Genomic DNA, 23,504 nt, shown 5'->3' with positions numbered 1-23,504 from the left:
AAAGTTGCCAGACTCATAAGGAGTATACAGTACTACAATCACCCCCATAACTAATACTGAACAAATAGGAGGTTTATGCCCTTGGAAACTGGGATTCTTCCTTTTTCTTTCTTCTTTAGAGAAACTATAATTTTTGAAACCTGAGCGTACACACACTCTATTTTTAAATATGCATGGTTTTTGCTTTTCAATCCTTATCCTCTGACAGGAAAATGTTTCCAGTTAATATTTTTCCAGCCTCTAGCGTTCTACTGCTGGGATTTATTCTTTCCCCTTTTTTCCATTAGGTTTTTAATTGTTCATAAATTTGGCCCCCGTGTTTTTTCAAAAAGCCCAAATTCATGAATGCACGTCTGTAATGACTCCATCTATGCATCTCTAGCGCAACAATTTGTTTTTCTTTTTTGTTTAATAATTCCTTTGAATTCAACCTCCATTTGGCTGCCTTTTGAAACTTCTCTAAAATAAGCCTCAAAACAAAATAATATATGCTTGCTTTTTCAACCGATTCAGTGTTAATCGTTCCAACAGGAAGTGGATCAAAATGAACCCTGTTTTGGGTCCATTTACCGACGGCCATCTTTAAAAATTCCAAGGTCTAGTGTTTTTTCAACCGATTCAGTGTTAATCGTTCCAACAGGAAGTGGATCATAATGAACCCTGTTTCGGGTCCATTTACCGGCGGCCATCTTTAAAATTTCAAGGTCTAGTGTTTCCAGCCACACCTGTTTCCTATCAAGCATGCCTCCTTGCACTTTAAAAGACCGTGCTCTGGCAAACCCCAGTTAGGGTCCGACGAGCCACGAGAAGGTACTTCCTTTGGTGATCGCGCTCCTTCCAGCATGTAAGTAGGACAATGGCATGTGCTTAAAAAAGCCAAAGAGACCATGCTTGTTTGTTTAAAAACCACCTTGGCGTTAAAACCTTGTTTTTCCTTCTGTTCATTTAAAATACCCACAGCGTCTATTTGAAAGCGCCCTTCACCGCTCGTGTGAGCTCATGGAGCGATAACGATTAAATTCTACAGTATGTTTTATTATAGCACGTCCTTTTGAGAGCATGAATACCATTTTAAAAAAAAAAAGACATACCATGGGATCACAGTTTAAATGGACGAGTGCACAGACTTTTGCCAAACATCTCCCATTTTTACCAAGGCTCGTCATGTGAGTATGAATGCGAGTGCTCGTTTGCTGTGAACATTAATCTGTAACCTTTTGGTTGTGTATGAATGTATTACGACATAAGATGTATCTTGCTAGGAGATACATATGTATGAAAGAAAGTTGAATAAATGTGATACTGGGCACTAGAAATCACAAGGAGTGTTCTTCCAGATGATTTATGAGTAGAGGATATTTACCAAATGGTACTATTGCCTACAACAGAGTTGCACAAGAGAAATATATCACAAAAAAGCATAAAACTTTCCATGTGATGGTGATGTGAATAGATAAAGATAAATGATGAAAGCCATGATTTATCCAAAATATTTTTCTTTTCAGGTTCCTAAGATATACAAGTGGTATATTTTTCTACTCAAATAACAGGGAACAAATGACATTGTTTGTGACTATCAGGCATATGTACATTTATTCTATCACTTATTGAGGTGTAACATGGATCGTTTTTTTGGTCCTGAGGAAGAAAGCCAAGGGGATGGCTTCTGAAACATGTCGACCTTGTAGGAGGTGACTCATTATAGTACACCATCTACACCTCCCCACTTTTACAAATTCTCAGCCAGGGAAGACAATAAAGTATTTTCATTCAACTAGCCAGAGAATTTTTAACTATCTCACAGTTTCTTTTCACGATCCCACGCACTACACATACTCACCAATCACTGAATAAAGTGCTCCTGCGTCTACGTAAGTCGTAGCACGCCCCATCCCGTAGAAGGGCGGGAAGATCCCAATGGTGAAGCATGACACTGAATCAGGTTTCAGTATGTGAGGGATATTTTAAAATTTTTTGAAACATTGCCCTTCCCAAAAATTGAGAGAAGGAGCTCTGATCCTTTTGCACCATTTTTCACGCATGACTAATCACTTCAAATAAAAATAGCAGCACACACATGGGTGCATATATATTCACATAATACATGGTAGAATCCCTATGTTGGATAACAGTATCAAGAGGAGGGCGATTCTACCTTTTTCCTCTTCACTCCCTCCTTTGAATTTTTGCCTATTTGAAGATAGACCGCTATCAGTGTATATAAGCTGTGGTGCTGTAAAAAGAAGTATGCCTCAAGTTGTATAGTCTAGAGTGCTGAGAACATATACTGGCTTGTGAAAGTAACAAGTGGCCATAGGGCATGATTATGCTGTTACTAGCCATATTATTTCTTCGTTCAGGCCTTTCCGGACTGTGTCCAGAGAAAAGATCCAATATGTTTCCCGTTGTTTTCGCATGTTGACTGGATCCTTTCCTGGCATAGGTTTAACCATTTCAGTTCTGTTTCTGTATGTTGACAATCTTGATAGTGTCTGACTAGGGGTGCCTGCAGTTTCCCTGTTCTTATTGCTGATTTGTGTTCTGAATGTATAATGCAGAATTCTCTTGAAGTTTTGCCTATATATCCTAGCCCGCACAGGCATAGGATCAAGTAAATGATGTTTGAACTTCTGCAATTTGCCATATGCTTTAGTGTGCCTGATTATTCTCCATATGTCCATGTCTGAGTAATTATGGTGGAATCACAGGCATGGCAAGTGCCACATCTGTAGTTGCCTGTCGGTGGCAGCAATCCATCTATGGTGGTTTGCCTGATACTTTTCTGAGATTTAAATCCACTGTGTACCAATTTGTCTCTTGGGTTGGGATACCTCCTATATGCTACTATCGGTTTCTCTATCAGTTGTTGTTCTTCATTAATAGTGAGAATCTTCCAATTTTTATCTAGTATCTGTTTGATCTTGTAGTGGATACTCAAATGGTCCACTACACAGACCAATTTGTCTGAAGTTACTTTGGGGTTGTTGTCGATAAGGGCATCTCTGTTTTAATATTTAGCCCATTTTAGCGATTGGCATATAAGCCTCCTAGGATACCCTCTGAGTAGGAGACGTTCTTGGAGTTGTTCAGCATGTGTCATGAAGTCTGTTATGTTAGTTCAAAAAAGGGAGCTACCTCATTGAAAATGTGTTTACGTTCAAACTCCCCTATAAAATATTTGCTACACTGGGGGCACAAGAGGCCCCCATGCTGGTCCCCTTAATTTGGTGGTATACACTCTGTTTGAATTCAAAGTAGTTGTGTTGCAGAACAATCTTAAGACACTCTAGGATGAAGGTGTCAGGTCTCTGTCCAGGAACTCTGGCCAAAAGAGCTGCCACTGGCTCTATGGCCAGGTCCTGGGGGATGTTCGTATATAAAGACTCTGTCAAGAGTGACAAGCAGCTGCGTCTCATGGTTAAAGGGTATGTGTTCCAGTGTTGCTATCATGCGCCCCGTATCTTTGATGCATGATGCATATTGGGTGGTAAGGGGGCATAGAAAGGCATCAACATACTGTGACAAAGGTTCTGTACAGGAGCTAATGGAGGATACTATTGGTCTGAGTGGTGGATCCAATGTGTTCTTGTGTGTTTTTGGAACTCCATATATGGCTTTTGTAACTGTGTTAGTTTTGTTGAGCAAGTCTAATTCCTTCTGGCAGATATATCCATCTGCGAAAGCTTTTGTTGTTGTGGTATCTATCAGTATCTTAAGTTACGCGAGGGCCTTAGTATTAGTTTGCTGATAATATTCTGGCATTTGCAGCATGGATTTTGTTTTGTCAGTATATTTTGTTGTATCCATTACTACAATCCCCCTTGCTTTGTTGCACGGTTTGATCGTAATGTGCTAATTATTCTGTAGGGATTTTAAGGCTTCTCACTCTTTTGGGGTCAAGTTAGGAGTTGGTTTAGGGATAAACTTTGTCATTTTCTAAAGTTCTTAGATCACTGTTTTTTCAAATATACTAACTTCAGGTCCCACCATATCTAGGGGGGGGGTGAATGTAGAAGGGGGTTTGCTTCCTGAATAGTTAGCTACTTGTTCACTAGATTCGATTAATGAAAAATATTTTTTTAATCTTATCTTGCAAAAAAAGGAAAACATATCCTGATTAAGTCGAAAAAGATTGAGTTGTGTGCTGGGAACAAAGGAAAGTCCTCTGCTCAGAAGCCTAATCTCTTCTAAGGATAAATCATGTTCCGAGAGGTTACAAATAGGTATCTGATCATTCTAATCTTTAGGCTTCCCTATGATTTCCAATATAGATGATTTCTAGTCCGCATATAGGGAATGGAGGGTCTATCGGTTGGTAGAAGTTCCTCTCTGGCCTCGGAAATTTTGTCCTGCCTCTCTGTAAAAAAGGTGAGGGCGACTGTATTCTTTGATATTGTTCCGCATAGTGTCCTCTCTGATTTCTTTCATTATAACTAGGTCCTTCCCCCATCCCATGAATCTAACAAGTTAGTGTCTGAGAAAGTGAGTATTTTACCTCGCCTATTGGGCCGTTGATTGTACTAGCCTTGTTCTGGTTGTCCTTCCTGAAAATAATTACTGGCAAGGTATGGATATATTTTATCCTGTGAGAATCATCGTATATCTTTTCTTAGCTTGTCCGTTTTTTTCTTTATGAGATATTCATAAAAATCCTGTATTTCCTGGTTAATGTTTGACAGCTTGGCTTTGGCATCATCTAGGGCTGGACTGGCCTTGAGTTTATCTTCTAGCTCTAGGATTTCCTGATTGAGGATCACTATCATTTCTCGAACTGTTTCTACAATGAGTAACATCCAATCCCTGGAGCAAAGGTTTGCTATTTGCGACCATCGCTCCAGGAATATGCGCACTTCTATAAAGAGAGCTGGTACGTTTCTCACTCTCAATCCTACTTTTAGGTATTCAAGCATAAAAAAGGCATGGGACTCCATCCTTTTTGCTTTTTATCTAAGGTTTAGTAGTTTTGTCCACTCGCTGTTATCGCTGTTCATCGTACCTAGATGTGTGTTACTGCTGCCTGCTATTTGTCCAATCATTGCTGAAAAATCTTCGTCAGAAAAACCAAAGGTTTTAAAGCCTTCCATGATGACGGAAACGAAAAGGAAATTATAGGCAGAGAAGAATTGAGAGGCGGAAATATAAAAGACTCTACTAGATAAAGGTTAGTTGTACTTAGTGACACTGACTGATTCCAGAAGTAGTGGGTAACGCCGGGCTGAGATAATGCACTATTATTTCTCTATGCAAGGTAAATACCTGTGGTAAAAAACGCAAAGACAGTATACATAGAAAAGGTGCCCCCTGATTACTTTTAGGTCCAAGAGGAGAGGAAAAAGCAAACAAACCTTAAACAAACCTCTTATCTGATATGAAGCTGAAGAATGTACACATGGACATTAGCATGGCACTTAATGTGTGCATGGTATGCTACTGCTAGTGACAAGCTTTGTGAGTTGTCAGATTATTTCAATACCTAGCCATGGATGTCTTTGTCTTGGATAAAATGCGTTCAGAAGTGTTTTGTTCCTCTTGTATTTACAACATAGCATAGACAGGTTTTTGAAGCAGGCCCCTTTGAGCTCCAGAAGTGGAAGGGATTTTCACATGTCTTTTTTGTCTCTGTTTAAGCATACTAGTCTTCTGACTGTCTGAATTTTGTCATTTAATAACTATATTCTGCTTCCTGTCTCAGTGTAGGTCTTATAGCTATGTTTTTTCCTTAAATCATATTTGTCTTTCCATTGTGTACTAAATTATCACTTGAAATCTTCTGCTCAGTATTTTTTATATCTCACTTAAGCACAACATTCATTATTTGCTGTCCTTTATTCTCAATATATGTGTTGTTTGTGCGTGGTGTGCGCATTGTGTGTTAGTGCATGCTTGCAGGCGTGTATGTGTGTGTGTTTCCATCTCTAGTATATCTCTATATATAATCTGCTGAAGCACTGCTTTTTTAGGTCTTGCCTAGCGTTGCAGCACATGCGTTGCTCGCTCTGCGAGAACTATTGTTGTCGGGTTGCTTTCGGAAGTGGGGTGGAAGCTCCGCCTCTGCTTTTCATTGCAGCGCGTCATACTTTATGTTAAACACTCGCATTTCATTTGGAGTGAGGCTTTTTGGTTCCATCCATGTCTCCTTTCCAGCGGCCCACCTGGACTGGATATTTTGTTCGCGCACGGCGGCTCTTCCGCCTTTTTTTTGCTGTTGTATATAGCGCTTTCCCGGTGGTAAAGTGAGAGAGCCCATTACGTGACCACTAGTTGCTGTACAAGTGGACACGTTCATTTTTAGGCACAGATTACGCGATGTGCCCTGAAACACATGATGTTTGAGCGTCGGTGCTGAGATTCGAACCAGGTTTCCTAGCTTTGAAGTCTGACGCTCAATCCGTTCTGCTCTGTTGCTCTACAGTCAAATGCGTGTGTATCCCAGAGCTGTTGGTGAAGTGCTTCTGTTCCAACAGGTGAGGGCGCCATGACAAGCGACACCGACAAGTGTCTGGGGCCGCAGGACGTGAAAGAGCTGAGTGACGAGTCCCTGCCACAAGAAGGCTACATGGGGTTAACATGGGGGCGTGATCTGTGTGGGTTTATACAAAATACCCCTTAGTATCGTTTGCATTGCTGATGTCTTGTCAGGCATATATGAGTGTTCAGGGAGTGTTTAAATGCTTACACTTGACGTGTTGAGTCAGTCAATCATGCACTTCCTGTCTGCCTCAGTTAATTAAACAGTGGCGTTGCATACAGAAGCTGCTGCAGAAACATGGCACAAGCAGGTGATATGCCGATTTCCTTCCCACTAAAAGCACAGCTTATGTTCCTGGTAGTGTCTGTCTGAACCTTTTTTTTTGCTTGAAACAAAATCTGCCTTCTGCCCTTGAATAAATAACTTCCACAGTGGTGGCTTGTTTGTATGCAGGAAGTGACATGAACCTCGTGTACACAATTTGGTCATGTTGTTCCTCGTCTATTGAATTGACCCATACATATTATCTGATGTTACAATCATGACTGACCTCCCCTACATGCGAAATCATGCACCTGCACTAGGTGTGCATTCCATCACGTTCTCGCAACATACATAAATACAGTCCTTCAACATTGTGACATAACTTTTTTGAACTGTTTTTGAAGTATGCACATTAGATTAGACAGCAGGCAGCTTTCTGATACCCAAAAGGCATACACACAAATCCACTGTGTTCTTATTCAGGGTGTGAGGGGAGCGGGAGGAGGGAGACCAGCTAGCTCCCTTTCACAGTGCGGGAATGGTGTAGCAGCCAGAGGACCCCACCCTGCTGTGTCATTCTGAGAACTGCCGGCTGTCCTGTGTGCACAGCTAGCGCCCCTCAAGGGACTTAGAGACATGCTCTTAAACTCCGACAGTGTGGGCTCTTGCTGAAGAGGGGTCTTGGGCTCAATCTGCAGTGTGGGGATGAGATACACTAGTGACATCCCCATAGTGAAAAGCAGAGCTATATGCGCTATGGTATAACAGCGCTCTGTTGTCCCCGAGGAGCTGTCTGGGGGAGGGGGCAATACCTGTTCCAGACTGCAGTTTTCAGCTCTGTACTTCAAATATGTGGCTCTTTTATGTCTGGAGGTAGCAACCCCGGGGAACAGCACTGGCCTGTTTGAAGTGGATTAAAGTCTCTTTGGTGAGGAGGGGGGAGTTGGAGGGATATGGTTGGCTGGGGAAATAGATGTCTTTCACTTTACGTCCGCTCTAGCTGCTGGACATACACAAGCAGTTGTTGCGTGGCTCGCTGGTTTAATTACTGAATCATCAATGGAGCGGAGGCTGGTAGGTTACATCCATACTGTTCCAAACCTGTGCCATGCTAGTAGTGGCTTCCTGGCTAAAGCAAGCCCTTCGTCCACCCTGGCATTTTACTGGCACTGCCTATGGGTGGTTTGTGACCTCATCTGCGTTACTGTACCTGGCATAATGCGGATTTCTCGCTTTAACGCTTCCTGTTCCCCTGACAAGTTTTTGTGATTTGTTTTATTGGTAAGCAGGGCTGCTTTACCAATAAAGTGTTAATACTGACTCTTCTCACTGCTGTGTGTGTGTGTGCGTGTGTGTGTGTGTGTATAGTATAATCAGTTTCTAGATACAGACTTGGATTAACTTGGTATAATATTGATATGAACACTCAAAGCCATTTGACCAAATGTTGGTTATGTTTATTAATTCACTCTCAAAATGCCCCGCACATACATCCAGCGGAACCAGCATATTAGTAGAACTGCAGGTTAAATGTGACAAAAAAAGTTCAAACTTTATCCAGGGCTGACCACTAGACGATCATATATGTATCTCAAAAAAAGCGCTAACAACAAGCGCTCCAATTAATGATTTTTTTATTATGGAGCATTAATCAGTATAACTATAGTCTGTTTCCATTTTCTCCCAGGTTATAGAAAAAGTTAACTGAATGCAGTGCTTGCCTTTCTAAACAGTTGCGTCAAAGATGACACGTATAGTAATATCCCTGTGAAAAGGTAACGCAAAGTCAGGCAGCGGGAATTGCCCATGTGGACCCAGCTATGTCTTAGGCCCTTGTGACTAGGTGTAAAGAACTAAATTGTTTCAGCTTCGTTTAGCTGGAAAACCACACAAGGAACTTTCATGTCTTGTCCTCTAAACAGATAAAACAAGCATTTACAATGCAATAGGTCTCGCATTTGCAAGAGTTTAAGCTATTGGCATTGAAAATGACAATGCCTTTTATATATGTTTTAAAAACCAAAACACAAATAAAAGGAATTGTCATTTACAATGCCAAAAGCTCAAACTCGCAAAATGCAAGAAACTATTGTATTGCAAATGCTTGTTACGCTATACTGTCACCTGAAACCCAATGTATTTGCTTTCACTCCTTTATCTCTCACCCAATCATCCTCCCATGGCGTCTCTCCTAACTTACTTATCCTGTCCAAATTTACAAAAGATACATACTCCATCTGCTCCCTTTCTAGGGAAGAGTGTGTTGTAAGGTGGGGAAAGGCATTTCAAATAATAATTGTAATTAACCCAAATATACCGAAATTTCCCTTTTTAATCTTCTCCTGCCTAAACATATCTCCTTCTACTGCAAGCTAAGTACTCTCTCTCTCTTACTGCTGAGGTACATTTGCTTGGGCTTAATTCAATGTTGGCATGTCTGATATTGCAGATGGACTCCCAATAGTCTTCTATTTGTGCCCTGCCCCTGTTTCAGATTTACTTTCTTTCACTACAGTCTGGTTGTTTAGCTATGTCAATGTCACTTCCTGCCCCGCGGGCATACTTAAAACCAAATCAATATTGGGCCTATGTTCCTTCAAGTCCCTCTACCAAAATGCCCAGTAAGAGTTTATACTTCCTCCTCATCAAGGTGCATTCCATTCAACACCATACTCATGAAATTCACCTCCTTCTTGAGGCTTTGAAGTTAGATGCCTTATTTGTTACAGAATCCCGGCCCAGATCTAGCATTTGCTATTCCCTCTAACTACGACATTCTTCCCAAAGACTGTACAGGAACACCTTGAGGTAGCCTAGCTATCATTCTGCACTCCACCTTACAGGTCAAAGTAGTTTCTTCAGAGGATATTTCCTAGCTGAAATTCTTCTGTGTAGGCCACAGCCAATAGCACACCACTTTTACAAGCGCATTTATCTACTGACCTCCAGGTCCCACTAATAACTGTAGTAGCTCCTTGGTCTTGTTCCTAGTGCAATTAACTTTATTATGTGCTAACTTTATAGTCTTACAAGACCTCAATATTTGATTAAATGATCCTGCTAAACCTGAATCGATCTCAGACCAAACATGGACAGGGAGTCTTTCCATGTTTGGGCTCTTCAATTTATTGAAACTTGGTCCCTCTCACAAAGTAGGGGATTTTATGACCTTATTTTCTCTACTCCTAACCTCCTTTTTAGTTGCTATACTCTCCCTTTTCTCTGGACTGATCACTTTGGTGTCCCATTCTTCTCGACTTGGACCACTCTTTGCCATAAGCCCTATAGTTTTTCCTCTTTACCTATTTACTGCAAAGCTTATATTGAAATCAGTTCTGTTTTTTCCAAGGACTCTTGTATTAGTGCTTCCTTCTTTACTCCTCACAATGACCCTGAGCTGGAAGTTTAATCAAATCATAATGGAATCAATTTCTATCTTGATACCATTGCACTGGTCAAACACATATGCCCTCATCGTAAAACTGCTTTGGTCTTGTGATATACAGCTGGGCAAACAGGGCGAGCCCTTTGGCTCAGATCTCTCCGTTCTGACAGATGTGAGGTGATACAGCTTCCTCTTTTCTATTCCTCATGTAAAGCAGAAACGTCAGGAGTTACCCAAGGCTGCTCTCTAAGCTCCACTCTTTTCAACCTTAACATCCGGCCCTTGGCTGCTCTCAGAAGCAGTTTTGGTTCATATTTTATGTCATAAACTGATGATACTCAGATCATTGTTTCCATCAAGGAAGGCATCCGTGATATCCAAACGAGACTTCAGATCTGCTTGTCTGCAGTTGCCTCATGGATGAGTTGCAGTTTGTTCAAATTAAATGGTGACAAAAGAGAGGTGTTTTTATGCACAATTTGATCATCGCTATTTGAAACTTGGAAACCTACCTACTCCCCACCCCCATTGCTCATAAGTTAGGTAATTGTTTATACCTATCTTGCCTTGGGTACCCAGTTCAACAATCCTTTCTGCCACATGAATTTTGCTCCTTTTGATTTCTATGGAAAATTATTTCATCACTCTCTTCTTCCTCTTGGAAAACATTACTGACTGTCATTCTATCCCAAATAGACTAGTATAATTTTTCCAACCTGGGACTTTCTGCTTATGTTGTTCATCTGCTTTAGCTTACCAAGAATGTGGCTGATCAACCTAGTAGCACATTCTTCCATATCTTTCCATCTCAAGTTCCTCCACTAGCTTCCTCTGGCAAAGGGTGCCTTGTTCAAAGCCTTGTACATCTTTCACCTTGCTGTTCACCTCCAACGGTCTGTCTATCTACAACAACGCCTCCTCTCCCATTGTACCTTTCACACTATTCATTTATCATCTGACAAACTTCTGGAAATTGCCAAAGACTCCAGCACCTGGTCACATTTTAGCTGCCAAACGCTGAATTTCCCTTCCTAGGGAGACATGTCTTCCTACCAATCATCTTGCTTTCATTAGTCTATCAAAACCTGGCTCTGCGTGGCATAGTTATCTTATTCTTTCTCTGGCGACTTTGTTTCTTACATTGCCGGGACTACGAATTTAGGTATCAGCCATGCTCTAAAAATCCTAACACTACTTACTATAATAGACACACCTGACACCACTCCAAATTGAAACAATGAGATACTTTCTTTGATCTCAGTCACAGTTCTACGTTATATCAGAAGTGGGAATGTGTAAGGCCCCTGAAATTATGCGATTCTACAGCAGCGCTTTTTTATATAATAATGAATTTACTACATTTGTCACATAATCCATCACCTGCTACATAATCTGCAGATTTTAACAAAAAAATTGTTTCTAGGTCAAACTGTTCAAAAGATATTAAAGACATGGTGATATGTTCACGCACAGTGGAAGGCTCATTGCAAAGGTTACCTGGTTGTCTTTCAGTTGCTTATTTCTGATTTTAGTTCTTAAACTGGTACTAATGAGCTGAAATCTCTGCCCAGAAAGTATTACCATTTGTAAAAAAAATTACAAATATCAAAAGCGCATCATGCTGCATAATTGGTCTTTTCTTGACGCATAATTTGGTGCTCCCCACCACATAATTCCAATGGCCCTGCTTATATGTGAGGGGCCACACTGGGAGCCAGGGGAACTGAAGATAGCGCATAGCGGTACTTCACAGGCAGCCTCCTCTGGGAGGGACAACAACCTCCAGTGGGAGATATAAGCACAGTCTGTTGGCAAAAGTGGATTGTCTGAGTGACCAGTGAGAAATGTTTCATTGCTAGAAATGACATTGGTGTGTTTTGCTATAAGGTAAGTGTGGCATCACCCAGCTGAGTAGGATAAATAGCTTCTCCTTAGGGGTGGTTACGCAATGAATATAATGCATTGGACATAGTACAGGTTCTGTAGATATCAGCACAAAAAGTGGGGGAAAGCTCCTTCATTGGCAGAAAGACTTTAAGTGTGAGAAGCCTGACTCAGAGCTGTAGGACTCTGGGATTGGTGGAATGAGAGAAATAGAGGGAGTAACAGGTTTCTGGGTGGATGATGCCTGAGAAGAGGTGTGGATCTTGAGTGAATGCAGAGAATGGAAATGATGGAGGAAAAGTAAATGAACAAAAGTAAAACAACGCCTTAAATACCAAGCAAAGCTAGTGAATGCATGTCACAACAAAAGTTCTTGTATTCCCATTATACTGGCCTACTCTGCTGTTTGTTGCGCTCTCCTTTCGACTCAACTGCTTGCAAATGCATCTATCCATAGATGTCTGCCCTGATTTATAATGTGCATGTCTGTAATAGAATTTTCATTTTGTGAAATGTTTGTGTGGCACTTATATTTTGTGGGAAGTTTGTAAAGTTCTTGGATGATCAAACTAAATGATGAAACTCACCTGAAAAATCCCATTGGGCTACATAAACAGCATTGCTCACAACTTATTGATGCCAGGGTAGGTGTTGATGTGCCATACCGGGTGCCACAGAAACCCCTTTTACAAAGTAAGGCTGTAAACACTACTGGCAAAAAGGGAAAGAACTGGTTCTCATTCTGTTGTCACATTTCCCTTTAGTTTATCCCTCAGGCCCTCCACATTTTATTTTAATTTGTTTATTTACCACACCATGCTCTCTAAACCCATCCTCCTTTAAATATCGCCAAAGTTTAATTCACAACAGTTACTGTGTCAATATGATGGGTCTCCACAGCTCTCTGTTCCTCTTTTCATGTTACTTTGCTACCACAGAGTGTGATCAGCAGAGAAACCATCAATAATTCATAGACGCCTCTTTTTTCCAGATTCTAACTGGTGTGGTGGTTCTGTTTCTTGTAGGTTATGGATTGTACAATGCCTGTCCTCGGAGAGCATCAGGTTGAAGACAGACAGCTCATTGCCGATTTAGTTTTAACTAGGATGAACCAAACCCTGTCAAAAACACCAGTACCATCCCCTCTGAGACCCTCCACTACTCAACAGCCTCAGGTAAGAACACTCATTATAATTAATAGAACTACTGGAGCATGGGCTTTTTCACTCCTCAGATGTTGGAAAGGTCTGACTATTTCTTCATTATTTGTCTCAAACTTCTGTGAAATATTTGAAACTTTGACCTACCATCCAGCGCTTTGAGGATCTAAGACATAGTACTTGAGACTGTGTTTTTTTCCGCATGCGCTTTGAGTTAAAGTGAGGCTTCAGTGCTATATTTTTGCCGGTGCCCAAAGTGTACTGCAGTATCCGACGGAGGGCGTCATGGAATGACATTGTGCTGAATGCCAGGGCTGTGTGGTCTGAATTCCACCTCCTGCCTATTTCATCAACCGCCAGATACTCCCTGTCCATTAATCTCACTCTTTCAGGTTCTTTTCATCCCACTGTCGTTCTTTGTCATTGTTTTCCCATCGTTCTCTTCCTTCTTCTTTCCCCCCTTTGTGCTGTTTTGTCTATTGTACTGGGTTAAAATATGATGAGGAAAAATACGTGCCATTTTCTAAAAATGTGTGCCGGTGGGACTCAGCTGCAACTACGGCTAAAATTAATCCCTGTGAAGCTGCTCCTTTTTTTTTAAAGAGCTTCATGGCTGCTCAAGTAAACGCGATGCTCTGAGTGATTTTCTACCATAGAGAAAAAAAGATGTGTTACTTGCAGTCACAATGGAGGTTCGCCAGATGTTCGAGTTAAGTTGAACTTATCACTGAAGCAAATGACCAGCTGAGATGCCCAGTAACATAATGCTTTGCAAAAGCCCTTAGAAGGCTTTAGGATTTAAAGATGTCTTCAGTGGTCCCTATTAAGAAAGGTGAGATTGGATGCTAAACAGGCCCAAAAGAAGGGTGGATCAGAGATGTAGACAATAGTATGAATTAGAGCAATTGCCCTGTCTCTCCTAATTAATTCTGGGCAATGAAGAGAGAAACTTGGCAGTCGATTCAAAGGAATGCACAAGAGTGCACTTGAGGTACTGTCAGGGTAGTTAACTGGTATAAATAGCATGGCAGACAACACAGTGGCTGCCGCCTTAGCACACACAGTGCGGTGGGTGCAGTAGAGTGCTGAGAGCATAATAAAAAAATAAATGATGCACACAAAGGGGCCTATTAGCATGGCAGGCCGATCGCCACCGCCCAACCGGCGGTGGCGATCCACCCACCAAAATACCCCGCCGGACAGCCTTTTACCCCCCGCCACATTAGCATGGCGGAGGGTACCGCGGCAGACGGAAAGACCGTCCGCTGCCTTTCCGCCGGTAGGCAATTGTGACGGAAAATGCCTATAATATGGTGACGGTGCCTTGCAGGCACCGCCATCCATATTATGATGTGGGCGGTGTAATGCCTTTCCATGGCGGAGACTCCGCCATGGAAAAGTATGCGGCAATCGCTTTGGGGACCCGTTGTGGGCCCCTGGGAGGGTGGGGTGCTGCACGTCATTGGCATACACAAGGTGGCAGGCACTTCGCGGTGCCGGTCACGTTGTGCATGCCAATGCACAACATCCATTTTCTACATTGTGGCGGGTGCTGCTCACAGCACCGCCCACCACAATGTTGACTATGCAGGATGCGACCGCTAATTGGCGGTGTGGGACCGCCGCACCACTGGCGGCCGGACCCCAAAGTGTTTAAAGCCATTTTGGTAGGCCAAGCAGAAAGTATTGGCATAGACCACCTTAGAAACTAGGGCCCTCATTATAAACGGCCGACCCCATCAGAATTATGAGATGAACATGAAGACACAAACCAGTTTGGTTTGACTTGGAGATTTCTGCTGCTAAAATCAGCTAAAATCACCAGGTGAAACTTGGATGAAAATGTATCATTTGAACGCTATACTGCATTATTCTATTTCTTGTGATGCTCCTCCCGAAGGCGCTTCCCAAAAAGGAGTCCATGAGTCAGATTTGGCATTTGTTCCTACAGCCTCTGTTCTATATAATATAAAGAGAAACTCATCTAAGGATATATGGCATATGTTACCCCTGCAGTCCATTATAAAGATATTTCAAGTCACCAAGGAGTTGCATGGCCATATATATAGAGTAAAGAGGCCAAAGACTGAGTTTTTGTTATAAGATCATGAACCTTCGAGGTGACGTCTAAAATCCTTTAAATCTACCGCATAGGGTATTTTATTCCTTATAATACACAGTCACACCATACGTCTTCCCAAAAACTACTTAAACCGTTAGCACCTTCCTCATTTATGTTTTAGATATAAAGAATAAAATCAAATCTGTACTGCGAAATTAACCACACTAAAAAGCAATTGCATTAATTGTTTGCCAAAAGATATGAGGATCATTTCATGCAAATCAGATTTAAAAGAAGCTGTGTTGAAAAAACGCAGATATTTTACCTTTCCAGGAATTACCTATAGCATGTAAAAATAAACATGTTGTCATAATTATCTCCTTTCTTCTTAACACTTTTCATTTTTAAAAAGAATATCAGAAGAAAGGAAAGGCAGTTCCGGTTTCCTTGTTTAAACCCTAGCTGAAATTATGCTCTCTGACTGGCCTTTCACCCTGACTGCTGTCAGCAGGCTGGGCAGCAGGCATAGCAATGCCAGAACTCAAATAATACATTGTTATGCAAAAAAATATTGTAAATGAAATTGTAGTTAACTTGAAATTTGTTTTTATTAAAACACGAGCTTAATTAAATGTGCAAGGACTCACCCCCACAAACCCTTCTTCCTTTAAATGAATTTACAACTACGATACAAACAATTTGTTTTCTTTAACTATATTGCAAACTCATAGTTCAAAATTAATATTTGGCTAGTGTTTTAGTTAATCTGGAAACAATGTAGTAAATTCACAGATCGGATATATAGTAGCCCCACCAACGAGATGCTTCCTTAATTTAATTGTATTTCAATGCCATTTGTTAGCAACACAATGGTGTGCTGCTTAGTAGGTGGCTGGCATTAATGTGAAGTGGGTAAACCCATTTCGACAATTATTAGGTATTACTTGAAAGTCAGGAATTTTGAATATCTTAAGTGTAAAATGTTCCAAAGAATATTTTCCCTAATATCGTGTTTCAAATGCCTCTTAGCAATTTATCAGTCCTCACAAGATACTGAAACAGTAAATCTCACACTCAGGCGCTACTTGGCTCTTGAGTTTTTCAACTCTTGTGTGTCCATGACCCTAAAGTTTAACAAATCTTAATTGTTACAGTTTCTCACATCTTTTGTCTTACATTTCTTTTGGGCGAGTTACATATATACCTGTATTCAGGTATTAAGTGTATTTTTAGAATTTCCAGAATCCTAAGAGTTGACTAAGGGCCTTATTATGAGGTTGGCAGTCCTTCACAGTGGCGGTGTGGCTACTGCCGCACCGGTGGTCTGACCGCCCTATAACAAGTAGGATGGTTGGACCGCCTTGGAACCACTGTTGCCACCAGGGATCCACAATCTCTGGCGGTGTTGCTGCGGTCTTGAAGCCGCAATATGCTTGGCGGGCCGCAGCAGAGTTTTGTCTGTGCCACGGTTTTCATGGCAGTGAGCCTGCCATGAAAACTGTGGGGGAGAGAAAACAAAGGGGGCCCTGTAGGGCCCCCTGTTGCTTCTGCATCAGGGGATGCATGCAGGGGGGCACATGGTGTTCCCCCCCATCTGCATGCACAACCAGTTCCAGCAGGGCATTGACTTGACATTCTGTGCCCTGCAGGAACTTTCTTTGGCGTTCCCATTGCAGTGCCTTTTTTATAGACACCGCTGTGGGACTGCCAAAGAACCGCCTGCCAATGGAAAAAGCAGCCGTGATCTGGCTGGCAGTGCGCACACAGGTTTAGCGATGTGGGAATGGGCTGTCCTTCTTCTGCACCACCAAACTCATAATAAGGCCCCAAATCTCAAACATAGTTGAATAAGTTCTGTGTACACATATTTGTCAATGGATTCTAAACAATCTTCCATAGATCTTAGTAGTTTCTAATTTCTGGTCTTTTGAGAAACTTCTTTCAGCACTCACCGAAGATGTTTTTCAGCTCAAAACTTCAATGTAACATGTTTTCAATATGATAGACGGTACAGGATTTTCTGTTGGAAAATTGATAAATGTAAAGACTTTATAAATAGATTGTTTCTTTTTTTGGTATCTTTGTGAAATGTTCAAAACCCCTATTTACACTCTTCTTGCCCATCTTCAAGTTACACAGTGGTCCGATGAGTAAGTGGTGTTCTAGAAGGGAACACGTCCAGACCTACTGACTAAAGTTATCTCAGTTACTCACCTACCCCGGTAGGATCCACTAATAGCTTGTGACACAAAATTCGCCCCAATAACTAATAACTAATCACTAAGTGCATAATAACTGATCATCCCACAGCTTATCCCAGTTATGCCTACACTCCCACTTATATCATTAGATACGATCTGAGAGCATTTCAAAACTGTTAAACCTATTGCCTATAATGCAATCCTACCACCACCATCTTTGCCACATAGTCAATGTCCTGACCAATGGCATTACTTGCCTGTGATCACTGCAGATCACTGTTTTAAAAATAGATCATGTTAGATCTTGTCCAACAATAGTGCTCTCCATTTGATAAGTTGAATAAACCATAAGATGATGGTTCACTAACAGACTATTGGCCTAAAAAATATAGATGTTAAAAATATTGAGGTAAAAATATAGAATGTAAAAATATCGACTCCCTAAACATAAACAGGTAAGTACAAAAATATTGGGGAAGAAATATCGATGTCAAACATGTAGTTGTACAAAAGATTGATTTGTAAATATATAAAATAATATTACATATATTAAATAATACAATTAATAAAAATAAATAAATTAGATTTAATATACATTTTAATAAATATAACAAACTTAACACATCCATAGTAAGTAATATATATATATATATTACTTTAAAACAATTTTTAAACTATTGTAATTTATTTCAAAATTATATAAAAATTTGCAAATATATATTATATATATATATATATATATATATATAAAACATAAAATCTAATACACATAAAATTCTATTATAAATTATTTAAAAATCTTTAAACTTACATTTCCCACTCCAGTCAGTGCAACAGTAAGGAAAGTGTTGGATAGCGGAGTGATAAATGTACTATTCCCACTCCAGTCAGTGCAACAGTAGGTAAAGTGTTGGAAAGTGGCTGGAAAAAATTTACTATTCCCACTCCAATGAATGCAACTGTAGAAAAAAGTGTTGGATAGCGGAGGGGTGAAAATCACTATTCCCACTCCAGTGAGTGCAACAGTAGGGAAAGTGTTGGATAGCGGAGGGATACAATTTACTATTCCCACTCCAGTCAGTGCAACAGTAGGGAAAGAGTTGGATAGTGATGGGGTAAAAAGTACAATTCCCACTCCAGTGAGTGCAACAGTAGGAAAAGTGTTGGATAGCAGAGGGGTAAAAATTACTACTCCCATTCCAATAAGAGTAACAGTAGGGAAAGTGTTGGATAGCGGAGGGGTAAACATTACTATTCCCACTCCAATGACTGCAACAGTAGGGAAAGTGTTGTATTGCAGAGGGGTAAGAATTAATATTCTCACTCCAGTCAGCTCAAAATTAAAAACAAACAAAATATTAACAACTAAAAAAATAAAATAAAAAATAAATGACAAATACATAATTATCTTAAAAATGTAAATACAAATATATTTAATATTAAAAATAAAAAAAATAAAAAACATATTATAATGTTAAATACAGATGTCAAATATCTACACATATTATAATAAATAAAATAACTAATTTTCAAACACATAAATCTTTTTAATTAGACATTATTTAGACACAAAAACATTACATAAATTTAGTTTTTTTATGTCCTACCCTATAACAACACACCTCACAATCCACATCTCAACTTTAAAGAAATTTACTTCCATGAATAACATAATTAATCACACAATTAAAACTTATCATCAATTAAAAAACTAATAGTATTTAACAACTAATTATAAAGTAAGTCAACTTAATTTACTCCCCACCCTTTACCCCCATAAAAGTAAGACCCACACACAAAAAAATAAGCAATTACCCTAATTAAATATCAATGAATTGATTAATATTAATGATTAACTCAATATTAATTAATTAAACATAAATTACTTCCCACCCTTTACCCCTATAAACCCCAAACCCACACCTAAAATTAATTACACAATTTCAATAATTAATTTTCAATTAATTGATTAATATTATTTAACTAATTATTAATTAATTAAACAGAAATTACTTCCCACCCTTTACTCCTATAAACCCGCAAACCGCACCTAAACTTAATTACACAATTTCAATAATTAATTTTCAATCAAATAATTAATATAAATAATAACTATTAATTCATCAAAAATAAATTAGTTCCCACCCTTTACCCCTATAAACCACACAGCCCACACCTAAAATGAATTACACCATTTCCATATTTAATGTTCAATTAAAAAAGTATTGTTAATTAATAACTTATTAGTAATTAATTAAACATAAATTACTCCCCACCCTTTACCCTTATAAACCCCACAACCCGCATGTAAATAAATTACACAATTACCATAATAAATTACCAATTAATTCATAAAAAGTGATTAACCAATTATCAATTAATTACTTCCCACAGTTAAAATGACTAAATCTCATTTCAATAAATATTAATAAATAAAAAATATTCACTAATTTATTATAATTAAATTACTTCCCACCCTATTACCTATAAACCCAAAACCCACTACGGAACTAAAAAACACAACATTTAATTAAATTAAAATTGATAACTACTTAAAATTTAACACATATATTAAAAAACATAAACAATTCTTATTAAACAAAATACACCACATTCATTTAAAATATACACTAAAATACTTAAAACTAATTAAAAAATCGATATTTTAAACCACTATATTTTTGCAAACGATATTAATGACTTCTATATTTTTTCAACGATATTTCTTACCTTAAAATCGATATTCTTGACCACGATATTCTTGCTGTTGATCTTTCTGTGTCACGATATTTGCAACTCAATATTTATGTAAGGCGACAATTCGAATTCGATATTTTGTCTGAATACCCCTTATGACACAGTATAATCACATCCATTTTAAAGCCTCTCTGTGGCAGTGTAATAAAATGTATGTCAATTCCCTACCTTGAAACTAAAATTTCCCAACAGAATACCCTTTCCAATCTGCTCTTACTTCTTTGATGTGTGAGGAGAGAATTCATTGTTTAAAAGCCACTACTGACCTTTCTACTCTTAATAACAATGGTCTTATTTATTATATATATTTAATTAACATATTATTGTGACCAGTACCACAAGTCTAGGCCAAATGTCATTCAAAAGGAGAATAGCAGTACATAGCCTGATAGGCAGATAACATGGGAATCACAAACTAGTTTAATACACCACTGATTATTAGCACATCTATAAACTGTACACAGCTACAAGACATTGGTGGCTCACAGTGTACACCCTACAAATGACTCATTAACTCATGTGATGGTATAGAAACTTACATTTCCACAGAATGAAGGAGAGAGGAGAGGTACATTAGCTAATTTTCAGCACCCAAGAGTGGTTAAAAACTGTATACATTACATTGGAATAATTTGTGCACATTGCCTAAGTAAAGTGGAAATGGTTCAGGAACTTAAGTACAGATGAAGGATCATACACAGCATCTTCTATCTGGCTATGCTTCTGGTGTCAACACAGTAGTGGAGAAGAGTGAAACAATGCATTCCTTGGCACCCCCTGTTTCATGCTCATGGGTAAGCCTAAATTCTCTCAAGCTAGGCCGCCTCTACAAACCCTCTTTGGGTACCCCATTGAAGCTACAATGGATTTGAAGATTCTTTGCACTGCACACTGCACCATCCATGGCATGCATGTTCTGAAGAAAAGAAAGTGAGTTATGCAGACTGTCTTGAGGGGCGTTCCATTTCAGGTTTCAGCTACAACACCTTGTTTGTTGGCATACCTATTGTTTTCAGTGTATGGCATATACTTATAGCGGGTTTACAGTACGCCGTTTGTTAATGATTGGATACCTTTATTGTCTACTCTTGTTTAGGTGGCTTTCTTCCCTATTCCTGTGTTTGTCATGTCCAGGAGCACTTTGGTGTCACAGTGTTCTAATTAGTTGATTTGTATTGTTTGCTGCTTACTTGAGGGAACTCTTTTTTTTCATTTGCAGTCAAGTGCAAGTGTTTTCTTTCTCCCCCTATTGTTTCTCTGCCCTGCCCTATATGCTTTATGTTTTCTCACATATCTTTCTCTATGATGCTCCCTATCAAGCCCCGCTCCAATCTCCATTTTCAATTTTTTTTAAAAAAATTTCATGAGTGCCCAGGAGCTACTAAGTGCCACTAAGCCACTCACTTCCTTTTTTATGCTGGTGTGCTCTTGTTTTTCCCTTTGTTAAATTTAAATATCTCTCTCTAAATTGGTTGGTCACAATGTTATAGGGGGAAGTTAAAAATGCCCGCCATGCCCCACGACGTTGAAATGCTCATGCATAATGACGTACACATGTACATCGTAGACCATCTTAGAATGGGTTTCTTTAATTAAAAAAACATTGCAAAACTGCTGGGTATGCTCCTACATGTATCTGCATAAATCATAATGTGCATGTGAATGCAAATGAAAAAGCACTGACAAAGCCAGTTACTCAGATTTTTAGGGCTGGACCCTATTGGTCTTGCCACTCCTTGTTACTAATGACCCTCACACTGTGGAACTTTATGAACAGGGGCCATGTGTGTGCTCACAGAAGCCACAGCAGTGCACCTGTTTTTAGGTGATTGTGCTGTCTTAAGTTCATACATTTACCTCAAACTTCCTCTTAAGTAGTGAGAAAAGCTGCTGAAAGTCAGGATAGTTTTATTTTAATGTTTGGCCTACAAGTTCTTCCAGAAACATAAACTGAGAAAGAGAATTTTGAGGGGCTCAATAATGTGAACACAAATGGTGAAGGCAGTGCTTCATTAGAGCCAGTCATTGCCAGTGTATGGCATCCATACAGTTTTTTCCCCCTCCGGTAGGCGTTGTCCCAAAGAAAATATTAAAGGCCTGATTCACAAAGGTAACTTACACTTTTGAGTAAGTTTGCTATGTTTTGTCAGTCAGAAAAAAATCTGAGTGTAAGTTACTTATTAAAAATAAGTAGTAAGTCTTAAAACATATATGCCCAATCACTGGTAATGAAACACCCACTCAAAAAACGGAGGTTGGGAACAAAACCCCATGGGTAGTAATGTTAAATTAAATTATGATTTAAAATAGTTAAACATATAAATGTGTGTATATATATATATATATGTCACGTGATTTTAAACCTTTTAAGCGCGCACGTATGCACTGTGCTAATTAATGTCTCCACCTGTGAACAAGGCAAGACGCCGAAACGCGTAAGGGAATGGAGATGCCTCTGCGCTGCTAAAACCTGTGAATAAATGCCTTTATTCCGGTATTGGGCCTCATGTGTTGCTTTGATGGATGTTAAAAGACGGGCTGCTCCGTGCCCGTTGTTCTGAGGCCACCCTGAAGGGTCAAGGGCTCCTTTGCTTGGAGGCTGTGTCTGTATATTTATCTGGAGCACGACCCACTCGCCAATGTAATCCCAACCAAGGAAGCTATTTTAGCGAAAATACACTGGCTGCAGGAAGGGATTCAGAAAGAGGGATGACATTTCTCTTTCCGATCGTGCTGGAGCTGAGGCATTTACACAGGCAAATATGGAATAACAGCACCATGCCAGATATCAACGTGACGGTGAGAGTAATAACACCCACTATTATTGAGAAATGCACTGCAACGAACTGAACATTTAAAAGAGGAACATAATCACTAAGATTCCATGTACTGGATTATGAATATCAGTGCAATGCATCATGGGGACTGTATTTCACAAAGACTGTCACGTGATTTTAAACCTTTTAAGCGTGCACGTATGCACTGTGCTAATTAATGTCTCCACCTGTGAACAAGGGAAGACGCCGAAACGCGTACGGGAATGGAGATGCCTCTGCGCTGCTAAAACCTGTGAATAAATGCCTTTATTCCGGTATTGGGCCTCATGTGTTGCTTTGATGGATGTTAAAAGACGGGCTGCTCCGTGCCCGTTGTTCTGAGGACACCCTGAAGGGTCAAGGGCTCCTTTGCTCGGAGGCTGTGTCTGTATATATATATATATATATATATATCACAGAACATTTTGTAAATATGGCGAAGCGCGGACAATTCACTTGAAGAATACTCTACCCGGCACCACAAAAACCAGGAGGCAGTTCGACTG

At 39.7% G+C, this 23,504-nt stretch overlaps 1 protein-coding gene across 1 annotated transcript in view; it reads left to right on the top strand.

Moving 5' to 3' along the window:
- SYN2 (synapsin II) overlaps window positions 1-23,504 on the top strand; it is a 1,092,985-nt gene that overhangs the window by 930,355 nt on the left and 139,126 nt on the right. Inside the window, exon 10 of the mRNA XM_085624864.1 lies at window positions 13,028-13,177. Within this exon, the coding sequence (XP_085480990.1) occupies window positions 13,028-13,177 (150 nt within the window). The remainder of the gene's footprint in view (window positions 1-13,027; window positions 13,178-23,504) is intronic.

This window comes from Triturus cristatus, chromosome 9 (assembly GCF_964204655.1).
Source record: "Triturus cristatus chromosome 9, aTriCri1.1, whole genome shotgun sequence".
Taxonomy (NCBI): domain Eukaryota; kingdom Metazoa; phylum Chordata; class Amphibia; order Caudata; family Salamandridae; genus Triturus; species Triturus cristatus.
Note: the sequence above shows the minus strand (reverse complement) of the source record. Positions and strands in the feature narration are given on the sequence as shown.